This window comes from Misgurnus anguillicaudatus, chromosome 25, assembly GCF_027580225.2.
Source record: "Misgurnus anguillicaudatus chromosome 25, ASM2758022v2, whole genome shotgun sequence".
Lineage (NCBI taxonomy): Eukaryota > Metazoa > Chordata > Actinopteri > Cypriniformes > Cobitidae > Misgurnus > Misgurnus anguillicaudatus.
In genome coordinates this window covers 20587740-20605888 of record NC_073361.2, presented here as the reverse complement: position 1 = coordinate 20605888, position 18149 = coordinate 20587740, and the positions used below count along the sequence as shown (strand labels likewise).

The 18149-nt window shown below is 38.5% G+C and overlaps 1 protein-coding gene across 11 annotated transcripts in view; it reads left to right on the top strand.

Moving 5' to 3' along the window:
• The window catches only part of atp8a2 (ATPase phospholipid transporting 8A2), an 89027-nt gene that overhangs the window by 58735 nt on the left and 12143 nt on the right, over window positions 1-18149 (top strand). For 10 of the 11 annotated variants that reach the window (XM_055181793.2, XM_055181789.2, XM_055181787.2 and 7 more), the window contains 6 exons: window positions 1868-1946; window positions 2052-2113; window positions 4042-4098; window positions 8213-8320; window positions 10809-10897; window positions 11031-11135. In XM_055181793.2, the coding sequence (XP_055037768.2) occupies window positions 1868-1946; window positions 2052-2113; window positions 4042-4098; window positions 8213-8320; window positions 10809-10897; window positions 11031-11135 (500 nt within the window). Of the gene's footprint in view, window positions 1-1707; window positions 1837-1867; window positions 1947-2051; window positions 2114-4041; window positions 4099-8212; window positions 8321-10808; window positions 10898-11030; window positions 11136-18149 lie in introns of those variants that run through there. The other variant, XM_073863854.1, reaches the window with a different exon arrangement.

Here is an 18149-nt window from a genome sequence, read left to right as displayed (position 1 = left end):
GAATATGCGATACACAGCCTGTTTTAAAGGAACAGTATGTAGGATTGTGGCCAAAACTGGTATTGCAATCACAAAACTTGTGGCTAAAACTGGTACTGCAATCACACAACTGGTGGCCAATACACAAAATGACAACATAAACATCAGTTGAGGGCTGCAACTCCACTTTTTTAATGACAATATTCTGGCCATACCACTGTTTTGAGTGATATAAGTATATGAAATGAAAATGATTTCTTAATGTCTAGTGACATATGGGGGCCATTTTATGATTAATTTATATAAATTTCTTACATACTGTTCCTTTAAGTATTTGTTTACAACTACATAATTTGTGACCCTGGACCACAACCGGTCATAAGAGTTAATTTTTTTAAGTGAGATTTAAACATCATCTGAATGCTGATGAAATAAGCTTTGTTAGGATAGGACAATATTTGTCCGAAATACTATTTAAAAATGTTGGAATCTGAGGGCGCATAAAAAATCTATATATTGAGAAAACTTTAAAGTACCCCAAATTAAGTACTTAAAGGGACACTCCACTTTTTTAAAAAATATGCTATTTGATTTTTGCTGGTTTGAATTCCATTCATTCGATCTCTGGGTCTGGCGCTAACACTTTTGGCATGGCTTAGCATAATCCATTGAATCTGATTAGACCATTAGCATCCCACTTAAAAATAAGCAAAGAGTTTCAATATTTTTCATATTTAAAACTTGACATTGTGAACTAAGACCGACGGAAAATTAAAAGTTGCTATTTTCTAGGCCGATATGGCTAGGAACTATACTCTCTTTCTGGCGTAATAATCAAGAACTTTGCTGCGTAAAATGACTGCAGCAGGCGCACTGATATTTGCAGTGCCTGAAAATGGTCCCCTGCTATTGAAAGTTACCAAGGGGAATATTTTCGGGCGCTGCGTAATATCAATGGATTATGCTAAGCTATGCTGGACGTGGTACCGCCGGACTCGCGGATCGGCTGAATGGATTTCAAGACGGTAAAAATCAAATGTTTAACTCTAGGAGAGCTGTAAAATGATCGTGCGTCCCTTTAACCACAATAATACAAATATAATAATGTATTTTTATAAGATGATAAATACATTTTTGATATATTTTCGGTAGGAAATGTACAAAATATCTTCATGAAAAGTGATCTTACTTAATATCCTAATGATTTTTGGCATAAAAATTGATAATGTTGACCCATACAATGTATTGTTGGCATTTGCTACAACAAGTAAACAATGCTGCAAGTATATAAATTGTTGGTTGGTTGATGCACTTATCTTTATGTGAATTCCTGACAGCTCAAATGATAAATTATTATTTTTAAGTTTACTGTTGACAGTTTTAAATTAAAAAAATGATGTACTTTCCCAATAACTTATTTTTATTCATTTTTTATTCATCTTTCCAAAAAAGTTTTATATTGCCACCATATTTTATAATTTTTTAATGTCAATAATTTAGTATTTTGGGGCCTGTGCAGTTTAAATATTAAGTTCAGTGTTTCAAGGGATTTTGGTTTTGTTGTATATGATAAATTTTATATAGATTCCTGTTCGGTCACCACTTAATGTCCAATGTTAAATGAGTGACCACAGAGATAATAATGAGATTCATAAGGCCAGAATAAGAAAGTCATTCATTTATAGAAGAGGATCAGTGTTTTTATGTGTGTGTTTGTGTGTGTTTTAGGGGTGATCTGGGGGACACTGAACTAGGCTGTGCAATTGCAGAGAAACTGTTTGTGTGGGCTATGTGTATCTTGGCATTAAACTGTCTTAACTGAATCTCTCTCTCCTCTTTCTGTACCTCCCTTCCACTCCTTTCTCTCGTTCATTCCCTCTTTTTCCAGGTCTTTTGGGGTCACTGTATAAATGCTCTCATTCACTCCATTATTCTCTTTTGGTTTCCACTCAAAGTTTTGGAGCACGGTAACTATCACAAACACGTACACACACACACACGCACTTACTCCCCACTCAAGGGTCAATGTGTAAGTGGTCGAGTATCTTTCATCAACCCTTTTGTTTCTTTAGACACTCCCTTTGACAATGGCAACAGCGTCGACTACCTGTTCGTGGGGAACATTGTCTACACGGTAAGTCGTCGGCCAATCACAGCAACTCATTTACTGAACCGTCACTCTGCCTGCCACTAAGAGGTCACGCATCATTTCCTCGCTACAGTAGTGCTTTTAAACTGTTTGCTAGCTGCCAGTGTTTACACAGTAAACTTCTTAATGTCTCTTTGGTTTTAGATGGCTATTTTTCGTAAAATGCAGAAACTGCAAGATTTTGGTGGTTGCTAAGACAGTTAGCTGTTACTCACGCTTGTATTTGCGGTTAAAGATATGTATACCCATAACCCCAAGTATTCAGTTTGGGTGTACATCTTGTCCCGCTCCATTTGAGCTACATACATCAAAACATGCGGCTTTTTGAGGCAAAGCATGCTGTTCCTTTCGGAAAGAAAAGACTTGGTTGAATTTCGCCTGGTGGACAATAAAGCTGTCAGAAAAGTTGAGTTACATTAAAGGTGGGACTCGACACATTTCTGGGGAGCCGAAAATCATAGAAACTTCAGGGTGGGCCAATAAGCAGCAAGAATATGGGAAAGCCCCCTGCACTGCCTTAAATTTTAATAGTATGCTGGCTTTACACTTAAAGTATAATTTTAGGATGTCCAATGTAAAATCTTTCTGTCCACACTTTCAAAAAAATGCTCAAAAATGGTCCATAGCTTTTACTGGGACAGTACCTTTTCGAAACGTACACCTTGGCACCTAAGGAGTTCATATTAGACCTCAAAAGTACATATTGGCAATTAATCGCATAAAAAATAAAAGTTTGCGTTCGCATAATACATTTGTGTGTGTATTGTGTGTAATTATTATGTGTATATATAAATACACACACACACACACACACACACACACACACACACACACACACACACACACACATATAAATACATGTATACATTTTGAATTAGGGATGCATAATGATTAATCGCAATTAATCTATAGCAGAATTAAAGTTTTTGTTTACATCATATATGTTTGTGTAATCTGTGTATAATAACTTTGTATAGATTAATGAACAAACATGCATGTATATATTTATATTATTTAAAAATATAAATACTTAAAATATAAAAAAATAAAATCTTAAAATTATACATGCATTTGTGCATATTTATATATAGATTATTATTATACACAGTTCACACACGTATATGATAAAACTTTTATTCTGCTATAGATTAATCGTGATTAATTTTTTATGCATCCCTATTTTGAATACATGTATACACATTTTATGTATGTATCTTTTTTAATTTATATATAATTTAAAATATATGAAATATATATACATGTAAATGTTACATAAATGCATGTGTGTGTATTTATATACAAAAAAATTACACACAGTGCACACACACACATATATTATGCCAAAACAAACTTTTATTTTGTATGCGATTAATCACGATTAATCTTTTGACAGCCCTAATACATATCTGTTGCTAAATTGTACATATTAGGAGCTTTTTAAATGTTTCCATTTTTGACTATTTGTTATGGCCAACTAAACATGACATTGCACATGAAATATAAATAGGCCCATGTTTGTATGTGTGTTTGTGACCCAGACTATTAAATACACAATGCTGGAGTATTTAGAAGTACTACCAGACTCCAGCTATTAAAACAATAATGAATGAGTCCCATGGGGAGTGAAGTCTTTATCTGCTGGTATTTCTTTTCTGTTCCCTTACACGCTTTTTAGTGTATATGTGTGTGTTAGCGATTACATTAAAGGCTAAATGTGTAATTGTGTGTGTTTTTAAAACTGTGTGTGTGTGTTGCTAGAGGCTAAAGTAAGTCGATGCCTGTGTGAAAGCTCTCATCTGGTTTTGTGGGCTCAAGTGTGTGAAACTGTACAGAACGTTTAACCAGTACGATGAGTGCATATCATTACTGTTATTTATTACCTCTCTCCCTCTCGCTCTCTCTTCCTGTTACAGTACGTAGTTGTAACTGTATGTCTAAAAGCCGGCATGGAGACCACAGCTTGGACAAGGGTAAGTCAGTCACCGTCCTCCAACACAAACACCCCACATACACACACTCCCCTCACGGCTAAGCCTCTGAGCTTAAAGCATTGAGCCGCTCTGGCAGCACTTACGAAAGCCCCGTCTAATGCAAACAATTTATTACAACAAATTTGTTATATCTGGAGTGAAACATTGTGAAGTTTGCATGGGATATTTTTAATGGGACTTCTTCTATAGGAAGGTTATATATTGCCATTGCTTTAGATAGATGGAACATATAGTGGTGCTATGTCAGGACATTTCTTACCAGCTGTGGTGTGTGTTGAGGGGATGTCGACACACCCTGTCCGTTCAGCTGTCCCCGCTATGAAAGAGAGACCCCTTTGGAATTCACACGGTTTCCATTACAGACAGAGAGAGTTTACTGATGGGTTTGAGAGTCTATATTTGATGCGCCAATGGAGCACGGTACTAATGTCCACTTTTTGGATCTTGGATGCGGAAGACGTGTTTATCCCTGTAAGGATTTCAAAAAATTAAGATTTACAAGTCATGGAGAATATATTACGAAATAAGATTGGAGAGAACTACCGGTGATGAACTACACCAGTCAAACTTTTTCGGTATGTGGCCCCCCTTGTGTACGGTGGCCCCAACTTGTGCCCAAAGAAAATTTGTAACATAAAACATTATAAAACATACAATTTGAATAAAAAACTTAAAATGTTCAATGCAGTGCTGTTGGTTAGTAGTCTTTTTTTCTGAAGTTTAATTACCCAGAATTCATGTTAACTGACATTAATGTATTTTATAAAATGTCATAAAACTGGGGCCCACCTGCCACAATCTCGGTGCCCTCCAGGGGGCCACGGCCCCCAGTTTGAGAACCACTGGACTACACTACAGTATATATAAATTAGAAGTGACTCTTGGCAAATCCACTAATTGGAAAAGTTGCTGTTACCATGGAAACCATAAGGGGGCGTGTACACCAAAGTGTTTAAAGCATAACTAAACTCCTGGTCAGAGCGTGACTCCACCCACTGGCAATATTTGAAAAATGCAAGAAAAGTGGGCAGACCCCAACGGAGATAGAAGGGACGAACTGAGCTCGTACCAAGAGTTTGATGAGATCGTAACAAGGGCGTGGTGAGCTTGAACCTGCTTACGTCATGTCGTACCGCTTAAGTCACACAGTACCGCAACATCCAATAGGAAAACTCAATTGCAGTAGCCACCGTTCAACTTGAAGAGGGCAGCACTCAGACGTTTTTACACCATAGCATTGAAACACTTTGCCCCGAAAAAGCGGGGCGCTTCCTTGGAAACAATTGAAAAGATAAACCGGTTGCCGGCGTAAATGCGTAAAATGCATAAATGTGACATCAAAGCATTTTAGTTTTTTAGTATTGAACAATATTAAAGAGCACCTTTGTCCAATTCACGTTGTAAAATTTTCTTTAGTTTGTAAGTGTTTTTTGTACGTTAACGATATGCAAAAGGTGCAAACCTCAAAGTAAACGATGAAGTGAGTTATCATCTCCAACGTAAATCTCTTTTCTTGGACTACAACAAACACACGGATTCTAGGCAACAGTTTACTTCATGTGATTGGTGATGTAGACAAGACCAACATTATCATAATTCCTCTCGCTTAAGGGCTATTTTTAGTCGTGCGCAAGTTCTACGCCGCAAGCTCTGTGATTGGTCCACCAGAACCCCTCCCGTCAGGTAAAAAAAAACTGCGTCATAGGTATAGGGCTTATTCGCAAACACCGGAAGTCGCTAGCCGCGGCCATCTTGTTGACATAACATCTGTCCTGCCCCTAGCCGCACGTAGACTTGAGTCGAGGGGAGCAGTAGCCTAATGGCTTAATCTCGTCTGTATTAAGAGAAGATGAGCTTGATTATTGTGGAACAATATCAAATAGACCCAATAAAGTAAAGATCCGTCCTTATTGCCAGCCGTAACTTATCCGGATATTTATAACTATATCCTTCATACAGTATCCGCATTCATCATACAAGCACTGAAGGGCCGTTCACATTATAACTATAACTATATCGATAACTATATCATCGTCCACATCACCAAACAATACGTTTATGCTAATTCGCTCACGGCACTCGCGCAAATCACTTGCCTTTAATATTGCTTGTAATAAAAACTTTTGCAGATGTCCTCAACACGCTGCGTTTCGCGTAACTCTAAACAGTGAATCTAATAGTTTGTGTAATCTCTTACCTTTTGGCATAACAGTTAGTTAATGTAATAGATTAAAAAGCATTACGTAGTCAATTTTCACAGCAACTGGAGGTAATCTAATGTTATAGACCTCAGCAATGAGCTTCACTTTCATTTTAAGTGGCCGTGCACTTGAAGTTCAAATAGATTTTAATGCTATCAATGGTTTATCCTTAATCAGGTGGGAAAAATCGCTCAGAAAGTGATCCCAATGATGTCGTTCATTGTATCTGTATCGTTATAGTTTTGGTGTGAGCTCCGCTATTCTCTTTAATATAAAACGATTTTCAAAACTATTGTGAACGGCCCTTAATTCCCTATCAATGCCAGACCTATTATTATGTTCATATAGTTATAAATACTAATTTAATAACGGTCTCAATTTATGGCAGCTCATTTGAAAGAGCAGTTTCAGACACTGCTTACAGCTAACCATATGTGATCAAATTATGGGGACAGACTTTGCTGTTGGGAGTCTCTCCTTCGCTGGTTCAACTCCTCTGTCTCCTTCCTTTCATGTTTTCTGACAGTCGGTATCGCATAAAAACTAATTCCGGGGTTCTTTTTGCTGTTGTTAGAACATCCGTGTATTACACCACACACCATCGCGCGGTTTTAAAAAAATTACACCGATAATACCATGCATAATACCCACGCTGCCTCGCTTGTCAATTGACAGACTGACAGTTTTATGTCAACAATATGGCCGCCGCGAACATTGATGACGTAGATCGAATAAGCCCTATTTCCGTTTGCGACGGTAAAAACAAAGATGAGCCAAGTTGGGGAGCGATTTAACTCAAACTGCAACGAAAGTCGCTGTTTATTTACTTCCATCATTGCTGGTCTTCTCAAATCATACACAACAAGTTACTGTTTCTTCTTCGTTTGTGGGTTAACTTGCCAAGCTGCTTCTTCTCTGACGGTCGCGCTGCTACTGTGGTTACACGCGTGGATACTGCCTACCAGCGGTTTGCACGTGTGTTTGCACGTCGATGCGGAGGACGACGCAAAAGTATAAATGAAACCGACGCGGAACCTACGCCGTAGGACCTACGCACGACTATGAGCCCTTTAGACTCACTACCTATAAGTTAATTCCTATTACCAACCGAATCTTTCAAACATGGTAAGGAGCGTCACGTATCCGGCTGACGTCAGAGGTATTGAGGCCAATCACAACTTACAAATTAGCTGGCCAATCAGGGACACAGACCTTTTTTTTTAAATCTGTGCGTTTCAGGAAAAAAGTGAAATCTGGAGCTACAAAAATTTATGGTCTTTGGAAAATAATGTGTTTTTTAACCATAAACCACGCGAACACATTGTATTATATCAAATACCCAAAATAACGTTTTTTTTAGCAATGTGCTCATTAAAATATTTACTTTTTTGTATTAATTACACAACATGTTTTGAAGTATATTACAACATACAGTATGTATATAATGTGTGGTACATTACTTCCCAATACTTGACTACATTTCATTACATTTATTTCAAGTCAAGATTAAAAACATACTTGTTCGATAAAGTTTTTATATCTGGTTGAAGTACTCTGTCTTTCTTTTACCTTTGTTTTATATTTTATTTACTTTATTTTTAATATTTTTATTATTATTTTTAATATTTTATACATTATGGTTGTCGTGTTTTACTTTATTTTATTATTTTATCTTTTATTGTGCGAGTGTTTGGTTTCTCTCCTGTAAAGCACATTGGTCAACCTGTGTTGTAGAAATGGTGCTATATAAATAAAATTTGACATTGACATATATTTTAATGCTCTACAAATTGAGTTACAGGAACTTTATGGGAGTGGGAGGATTTTTGGTCCCTGCCATTGCATCTGTAAACGTTTAAAACTGACCATGACCCCTTATTCTCTCTTTCCAGTTTTCTCATCTGGCTGTATGGGGCAGCATGGTGCTCTGGATGCTGTTTTTTGCAGTTTATTCTGCTATCTGGCCAACCATTCCTATAGCACCAGATATGCTGGGCCAGGTGAGTCCAAATACACTCACACGCTTGCGTCTGGACGACTTACTCTCTGGGTGATCTGTGTCAAATTTATAGCGTCCCATTTCGTAGTCTGCCTACACCTGCCAGAGGGTCACCAGAGCCCCAGGCTTTTACGGCCTACCCTGGAAGTGTTGATTTAAGCGGGTTGGTCGTGTTGGTTTATCCACCACTACAGACATCTGTTTGTGTGTTTTAGTGAAGAATACACCATAAATGTTGTTGGTCTTTTCACACACATAGTGGGTGTGTAATCTCACACATGTGAAAACCCAGCTAAAGACATTTTTTACCTAAAATTATTCTACATAATGTAAAGAACATTGATAACCTTGATGTCTTTGATATTGACTGAGTGAGATCATGTCAAATATTGAAATTAATGATTGATGACTTTAATTGATCTTATCACAATGCATTCTGGGATTGCAAAGGCCACATGCAATGCCCTAGAATGTGACAAAAACAATCTATCATCAAAGGCAGCATAAAAAACCTTTAGGACAGAGCTATTGTGTGTGTGCTCTGCAGTCGGGGTGGGATGAAGCTCTCTGAACCCTCCGGCCCATTAATTCGATTTGTGTCAGAAATCAGGAATGAGCTCAAGTATCACTGCAGCTGCTCTCTCGGGGAGAGAAAGAAAGATGGGACATCCCCTGCTCTTTACCCTGCGGCTCAGGCTTTCCTATCCTTCTCTCTGTCCATCCGTTGTTTTTTAATCTCTCCGTGTTGGCCGGGCTGGGAACGTGCATGATTTTCCATTGCTGTACATCAGCATTAATATTTTCGCAAGTCTGAGAATTTAGGATTTAGGGTTGGCAGTCTGTGGGTGTATGTGCAGCTGTTGCGAGGGGACCTCTCTTAATGGTTTTCAGAGTCTAGTGGACTCCATTGGAGATGTCAGCTGTGGACAATTCTTAACCATCTCCTCTCAGCGGGATCAGTTGATTGCACACCGTGAAGTTGCTTCAGTCTGTGGGACTAACATTATATAGTTATTCCAGGAAAAATATTACTGACTTAACAACCTGGATTCCTCAAGTAAAGTTCACACAGGTGGCCTAGCCACAGATTTAGTTCATTACAATAAATATGAACATCCCACGGAAATGATTGTCTTTCAAAGCTTAACGTAGATGTTTTTCCTAAAATTGCTTAGGAGAAATAAAAATAGAGAAAATGGGATAGTTGTTAAAATAAGAGTATGGAGCTGTACAATTAACGTATACTGTATACTAATCTGGATTAGAAGTAGAACTGTTTGCATTTATGTTGAACTTTTCTATAATATTGACTTTTGAATGCAGACTTGGCATTTTGGGATATTGTTGAGATTTTTTCTGAAACTTTATTGGAGATGTTTTGAGTCTTTTTCCCAGGAGGAATGTCTGAAATTTAAGTTAAGTTTATTTAGTGAAATACTTGTCTGTTTAAAATGAATGGCATGTGGCTTTATATCGTATTAAGTAATGCAAAGACATTTTTGCATAAGTGTGCAAATACAATACATGGAGTTACATCATCATCAGACAATGAGACACATACTGGTTGACAAAGAGGCTCAACCCTTAAAGGGATAGTTCACCTAAAAATTAAAATAATGTCATTAATGACTCACCCTAATGTCTTCCAAACTCTGTTCAAGACCTCCGGTAATCCTTGGAAAACAGTTTAAGATGTTTTAGATTTAGTCCGAGAGCTTGTTGACCCTTTATTGAAAATCTACGTACGGTATACTGTCCATGTCCAGAAAGAAAATAAAAGCATCATCAAAGTAGTCCATGTGACATCAGTGGTCAGTTTGAATGTGTTGAAGCATCAAAAATACAACTTCTTCTGTTGTGAAGTGCATGCACGAGACCAAAGCCACGCGACTACAGTTACGCGGATGACGTGTTATCCTCAGACATGTTTGCGAAAAAATTTTTTGCGTCTCCCTCAGACTGTAAACGAAGCCCGGGCGCACAAAAAAAACAGCTGGGGTGCACCAAATAACATGTCAGCCGTGTCGTACGTCATCCGTGTCGTAAGTCACATGACTTTAGTCTCGCGCATGCGCCCCACAACAGACGCGGAAGAGAAGACAATGCCGAATAAAGTCGCCATTTTTGTTATTTTTGGACCAAAATCCACCCTCGATGCCTCAACACATTCCAACCGACCCACCGATGCCACATGGACTACTTTGATGATGTTTTTCGTACCTTTCTAGACATGGACAGTGTACCGTACGTAGATTTTCAATAAAGGGTCAGCAAGCTATCGGACTAAATATAAAACATCTTAAACTGTGTTTCCGAAGATGAACGGAGGTGTTACGAGTGTGGAACGACATGAGGGCGAGTCATTAATGACATTATTTTCATTGCTCTACTAGAAGTCAAATATGATTCGGTTAAGAGAGAGTAACCCAGGTTTGCAATATTTGCAGAGCATTGATTTAAAAGTGAAAACCTGTTTATGGTTCTTTTAGGCAGGCAAGGTGATGCAGTGCTGGAGCTTCTGGCTGGGATTGCTACTGGTGCCAACAGTGTGTTTGCTCAAAGACGTTGCATGGAATGCGTAAGTAACATACCATAAACACATCAGTGTATTTATAAGTAAAATACAGTGTTATTTGGCAATGTATATTAGGTGCACAGATATACAGGCTGATCATTTTTCAAAATCTTGCCTTGCGTGTATGTGTTTGCAGGGGACGACGCACAGTGAGGAAGACTCTCCTGGAGGAAGTGCAGGAACTGGAAGCTCGAGCCGTGGACCCCGGAGCAGCCGTCCTCAGAGATGCCAGTGGCCGCAGGTTTGTGCTTAAACACCATTTAAATTAATCTTCCCATTTAATAAACTAGTGCTGTCAAATTGTACACATTAACATGTGCGATCAAAGGAATAGAATTAAAATTTGATTTACGCATCCTCATGTCATTGGAACCCTCATTGTCTTTCTTTGTTTTTCAAAACCCAAAAGTAGATCTCTTTCAGTGCACATTCTCTGTCTGAACGGTTGTTTAGACAGTTTTAGGATGTTTACTTTTCAATAATGTGTAACAACTGAAACAACAGTGATACCAACAACAAGAATGTAGAGGAGTAACTTACTTCAGGACACTTGACACAAGTCGACTGGATTTACTTATTTAACACTTTTGAGTCATTTTGAAGCTTAAAGGGTTTTCTGGTTACTTATGGGAGTGAATGGTGACCGCCTCAGGTTAGCGCCAACAGCATCATGAAATATAATTACATTTTTTTTTTTAAATATCCATACATATGTTTCACTTGTGCCGTACACAGATTGCAAACTTTATTAATCACACATTAAACGCGGGCTGCATGATCTCTGAAAGCCAATGTTGACATTTTTAAATCACCTAAACAAACATGCCCCTAGCCCAATAGAATCTGGACCTTCTTTTGATAGACCCGCCCCACACATACGCAACCCAGGCAACGATGTTGGTTAGTAGACACGCCCCTTACTGCTGATTGGCTACAAGTGTGTTGTGGTACTCGACTGACTCCCTTTTCCAAAGTGTTTTTTTTTATCGTGCACCCTTTAATTATTTGTTTTTCTATAAAGTATCCGAATGGATTAAAAAATTATATCATTTATGATTGTGTTTTTTGATTTATCTAAGTTTCATCTCACATTTTGTTAGTTTTTATTTGTCAAAATTGTGTTTTTCATTTTTGTGCATGTTTGTAGATGTGTTTTTTAGGGATGCATAACGATTAATCACGATTTATCTATAGCAGAATAAAGTTTTTGTTTACATATATGTGTGTGAACTGTGTATAATAATTATGTAAGGGATAATGTAGAGGCAGCCGGTAGTTATTGGGAAATAAGCCCCGACAGTGTGATCAGGACCCGACGCGAAGCGGAGGGTCTTGTATCACACTGAAGGGGCTTATTTCCCAATAACTACCGGCTGCCTCTACATTATCCCGCTTATTACACGGCTACTTGCCACATAAGAAAAAAAACCTGGACATGAATATGAATTTGAAACATTTTATTGGCATATTTGTTTTAAATTAACATTTTTATCCTTCCGCGAAACTTTGCACAGATGTATAAAATGATCGTAATACCTTATTAAGATCCGCTGCTTCATACTTGTCTCCATTTTTTCTCTTTTAGCCAGTCTTTGAGAAGTTTTAATCCCCATTCTGTATTTTTGTATGTGTTGGCTTCGTAGCTGTCATGCTCTATTTGTCAAGTTCAGTCTCAGTAAGCTGTCTGTGTCTTGTCGTGGTTGTCGAGTGTTTGTCACAAGATGGCGCCAGACAGACAGTAATCTTTATTGATCTTTATTGGCGCGGAGCGATTTTACTCGTGCAAGTAGTCCGGCTATGCATTATTATTTTGGAGCGGTTATTATTTGAAAAGAACGAACCTGCAAATGTCTCAACTGACCAATCAGAATCAAGCATTCCAGAGAGCCGTGTAATAAGTATATATAAAATATGCACACACACACATGCATGTATAATTTTAAGATTTTTTTTATAAATTATACATAAATTTACAAATGTATATTCACATTTATACACAATATACAAACATTTCTCAAATATATACATGCATGTGTGTGCATTTATCTATACAAAGTTTATATATCCAGTTCACACACATTTATGATGAAACAAAAATGTTTATTCTGCTATGGATTGGTCATGATTGATCGTTATGCATCCCTGAATGACAGCATTTTGATTATCTAACACCTACCTGAACACCCACAGGCCCAATGCTGAGGATTAATAGACTGGCTATATAGTCAAATGCAGGCATGCACGCAGGTAGAACCAGCCAGCCTGCTTAATGTGACCCTATTAGGGTTGCAGAGTGATCTGTGTTCCCCTTCCTCCCTCCCCAAAACCTTCTTTTCATTCAACATCATCATCCCCTCTTTTGACTTTTTCCTATTTCTTTTTCTACTTCCATGTTTTGCAATGTCAGGCGGCCATGAGCTGATCAGGTTTGCATAGCTATAAGAACTGGGTGTGCGTAGCTTCCTTGAAATCTAGTTGAGATCTCCCAGTGCATGTGTTTGTTTTCATACTGCGTTTGTGGTTTTGAGGCTGACTGCATGGAGTGATTGCGTGGATTTACTTCTAATGGTTTTAGCCCAGAGATATTGCCGAATATTACATTGCATATCGAGTTTGGTGCGAGGCCCTATATGAGACAGGAATTTGGCAGATGTATGCGTAGTCTCAAGCAGTTTTTGGAGTGTTTTGTGGTCTTTAGGCCACTAATTTATGGCCAGGGAGTTGACAGAACGGACTTCTAATCAGAGAGATATTGGCCGTAAGCCCTGTTTGGGTACACCCCCTTATTACCCCGGAGCAACACACTTAACTTCATTTGTTTCAGTAAATATCCAGCTGTAAAAATGGGTGACTTGTAAAAAATGATTAAGCATCAGTTTTGAAGTTGCGGTTTTGTGGACCCATGAAGACCTCAGACAACCCTGCTGGACACAGCTGATGTATTTTCCTCTTGTCCAAACATCAATTGTTGCCATTGCGATTAATCAAACAACTGTCGTGCACACCACAGATTATATCCCGAGGTTTGTCCGATGCTCCGGAGAAACACTCTGAAAAAAGGGCTTCCATTACCACCGATCCAATACATCATTCTATACTTGTATTTTTTATTTATCCATTCATCATCCACCTCTTTTAACCGGTCATCTGTTTTACACACATAGTTTTCATTGGCAGACGTTCTGCCATATCTCATACACTGTTGCAGAATTTTAATACAGCACAGCCAAATGAATGCCACGTATTTCCCAATGATAACAGTGCAGACGGTCCCCTTCATAGCGCAGTACAGTTTGAGCTGTAACCTTGAGAAGTTTGGCCGTCCTCCATTAGGGATGGTTTTTGAATCACTGTCTCTGTTATGGATGGGGGGGTTGCTTTTATTTGATTTACAGAGAAAACACCATAGGACTTGTTTATCAAAGTAGAGTCAAATTCTTCATAAAAAAACTAAAGGGCAAAATGCCAATAGATTCACTTAATTTAGTACAGTGAGAGCTCTGTATTACACATAATAATTTAACAACAGTGAACTGTTAAATACTTCACATTGATAGGTTTTTATTTGAAGGATTTGAATGTTGAGGATTTAGTGCTGTTGAAATATTCAATGTGATGTTTTTGGATGGTGGGCTGAGGTTAGGAGTGGTTTGGGAAGCCATGTGTGTGTAAATGTGTGTTCCCCTCGACTGAGTATTATTATGTTGGCTTGACAAAGCCAACATACTGTTCTTCGATCTAAGCTTATTATTAGTGGTGCTTGCATTTATGCAAAGCATCACTATTATTATTGCTTTCGGTTATTATTATGTTGGCTTGACAAAGCCAACATACTGTTATTATGTTGGCTTGACAAAGCCAACATACTGATATTGTATTTAAACTTATTATTATTCTTCTTCTTCTTCTTCTTCTTCTTCTTCTTCTTCTTCTGAGACTAAAATTTCTGCGGCTAACTCGTCCGACAGCTTTCAAGCTACATCCACGAAATTTTCCACGGACATTCTGACTGGTCTAAAGAAGTGTGCTATATCTTTTTGACGGGATCCGACTTACAGAATTCCTAAAACGGGACATAAAACTTCCGAAAAGTCCCATTTACTTAACATTGCGACAAACTTTGACAGGTCATAGCTCCGAGTGAGAAATTTGTAGAAACTTGTGGCTTACCATATTTAAGGAGGCTGACAGGCACTGTGGGAACATACCTCACATTGGGGTGTAAGTTTCACCCCTGGGGTGTAGGAGGCCCCCAAAATTCCTCATTGACTTATAACGGGGCAGGAAACACGCCCATATAAGGGAATAAAAACGTTCCAGATGGAATATCTTCGCTTTACAGTGTCATAGAGACATGGGGGTGGGCTCATTTTACTCAGGCATCCAATCAGTCTCTCTGGATCATCCCATAGCAATTAAGCCACGCCCCTAGCAACCGTTTTTGGGCACCCTAGCAACATCTCCCATAGACTGCCATTATAAAATGCCCAGATGGATATCTTTGCAGCACAGTGTCACAGAGACATGGGGGTGGGCTCATTTTACTCAGGCATCCAATCAGTCTCTAAGGATTCTTATTGAGCTATTAAGCCACGCCCCTAGCAACCAAATATGAGCACCCTAGCAACATAATAAACAAAGCCTTATATCTCTGGATCCGAACATCATAGAGACATGGGGGTTGGGTCTTTTGGTCATGTTAGCTTCATGCTAGCTTCAAGCTAAGTCATACTAGCTTCATGCTAGTTTCATGCTAGCTTTATGCTAATTTCATAATAAATCTTGCTAACTTCATGCTTATTCCTGTTAGCATCATGCTAGCTTCATGCTAATTCATGTTAGCGTCATGCTAGCTTCATGCTAATTCATGTTAGCATCATGCTAGCTTCATGCTAATTCATGTTAGCATCATGCTAGCTTCATGCTAATTCATGTTAGCATCATGCTAGCTTCATGCTAATTCATGTTAGCATCATGCTAGCTTCATGCTAATTCATGTTAGCATCATGCTAGCTTCATGCTAATTCATGTTAGCATCATGCTAGCTTCATGCTAATTCATGTTAGCATCATGCTAGCTTCATGCTAATTCATGTTAGCATCATGCTAGCTTCATGCTAATTCATGTTAGCATCATGCTAGCTTCATGCTAATTCATGTTAGCATCATGCTAGCTTCATGCTAATTAATGTTAGCATCATGCTAGCTTCATGCTAATTCATGTTAGCATCATGTTAGCTTCATGCTAATTCATGTTAGCATCATGCTAGCTTCATGCTAATTCATGTTAGCATCATGCTAGCTTCATGCTAATTCATGTTAGCATCATGCTAGCTTCATGCTAATTCTTGTTAGCATCATGCTAGCTTCATGCTAGCTTCATGCTAATTCATGTTAGCTTCATGCTAGCTTCATGCTAATTCATGTTAGCATCATGCTAGCTTCATGCTAATTCATGTTAGCATCATGCTAATTCATGTTAGCATCATGCTAGCTTCATGCTAATTCATGTTAGCATCATGCTAGCTTCATGTTAATTCATGTTAGCATCATGCTAGCTTCATGCTAATTCATGTTAGCATCATGCTAGCTTCATGCTAATTCATGTTAGCATCATGCTAGGTTCATGCTAATTCATGTTAGCATCATGCTAACTTCATGCTAATTCATGTTAGCATCATGCTAGCTTCATGCTAATCATGCTAACTTGATGCTAGCTTCATGCTAATCATGTTAGCTTCATGCTAGCTTCATGCTAATTCATGTTAGCATCATGCTAGCTTCATGCTATTTCATGTTAGCATCATGCTAGCTTCATGCTATTTTATGTTAGCATCATGCTAGCTTCATGTTAATCATGCTAACTTGATGCTTGCTTCATGCTAATCATGTTAGCTTCATGCTAGCTTCAGGCTAATCATGCTAGCTTTATGTTAAATCAGGCTAGCTTCATACTTAAACATACTAACAGCCAGATAGCCTACTAAACTAAACTTCTGTCAAACCGTTTTTAACGTTCAGGCCAGGCTTTGTCAAGCCAACATAAAGTTTGTCAACAAACTTTTCTATCTAGTTGTAGTTAAACTTATTATTATTTTTCTTCTGAGACTAAATTTCTGCAGCTAACTCGTCCTACAGCTTTCAAGCTACATCCACCAAATTTTCCACGGACATTCTAACTGGTCTGAAGAAGTGTGCTATGACTTTTTGAAGGGATCCGACTTACAGAATTCCTAAAACGGGAAATAAAAATTCCGAAAGTCCCATTGACTTAACATTGGACAAACTTTGACGGGTTCTAGCTGCGAGCGAGAATTTTGTAGAAACTTGTGGTTTACCACATTTGAAGAGGCTGGCAGGCTGTGTAAGAACATACATCACATTGGGGTGTAAGTTTCACCCCTGGGGTGTAAGAGGCCCCCAAAATTCCCCATTGACTTATAACGGGGCAGGAAACACGCCCATATAAGGGAATAAAAACGTTCCAGATGGGATATCTTTGCTTTACAGTGTCGTAGAGATAAGTGGGTGGGCTCATTTTACTCGGACATCCAATCAGTCTCTCTGGATCATCCCATAGCAATTAAGCCACGCCCCTAGCAACCATTTTTGGGCACCCTAGCAACATCTCCCATAGACTGCCATTATAAAATGCCCCGATGAATATCTTTGCAGCACAGTGTCACAGAGACATGGGGGTGGGCTCATTTTACTCAGGCATCCAATCAGTCTCTAAGGATTCTTATTGAGCTATTAAGCCACGCCCCTAGCAACCAAATATGAGCACCCTAGCAACATAATAAATAAAGCCTTATATCTCTGGATCCGAACATAATAGGGACATGGGGGTTGGGTCTTTTGGTCATGTTAGCTTCATGCTAGCTTCAAGCTAAGTCATACTAGCTTCATGCTAGCTTCATGCTAAGTCATACTAGCTTCATGCTAATTCATGTTAGCATCATGCTAGCTTCTGCTAATTCATGTTAGCATCATGCTAACCTCATGCTAATTCATGTTAGCATCATGCTAGCTTCATGCTAATTCATGTTAGCATCATGCTAGCTTCATGCTAATTCATGTTAGCATCATGCTAGCTTCATGCTAATTCATGTTTGCTTCATGTTAGCTTCATGCTAATTCATGTTAGCATCATGCTAGCTTCATGCTAATTCGTGTTAGCATCATGCTAACTTCATGCTAATTCATGTTAGCATCATGCTAGCTTCATGCTAATTCATGTAAGCATCATGCTAGCT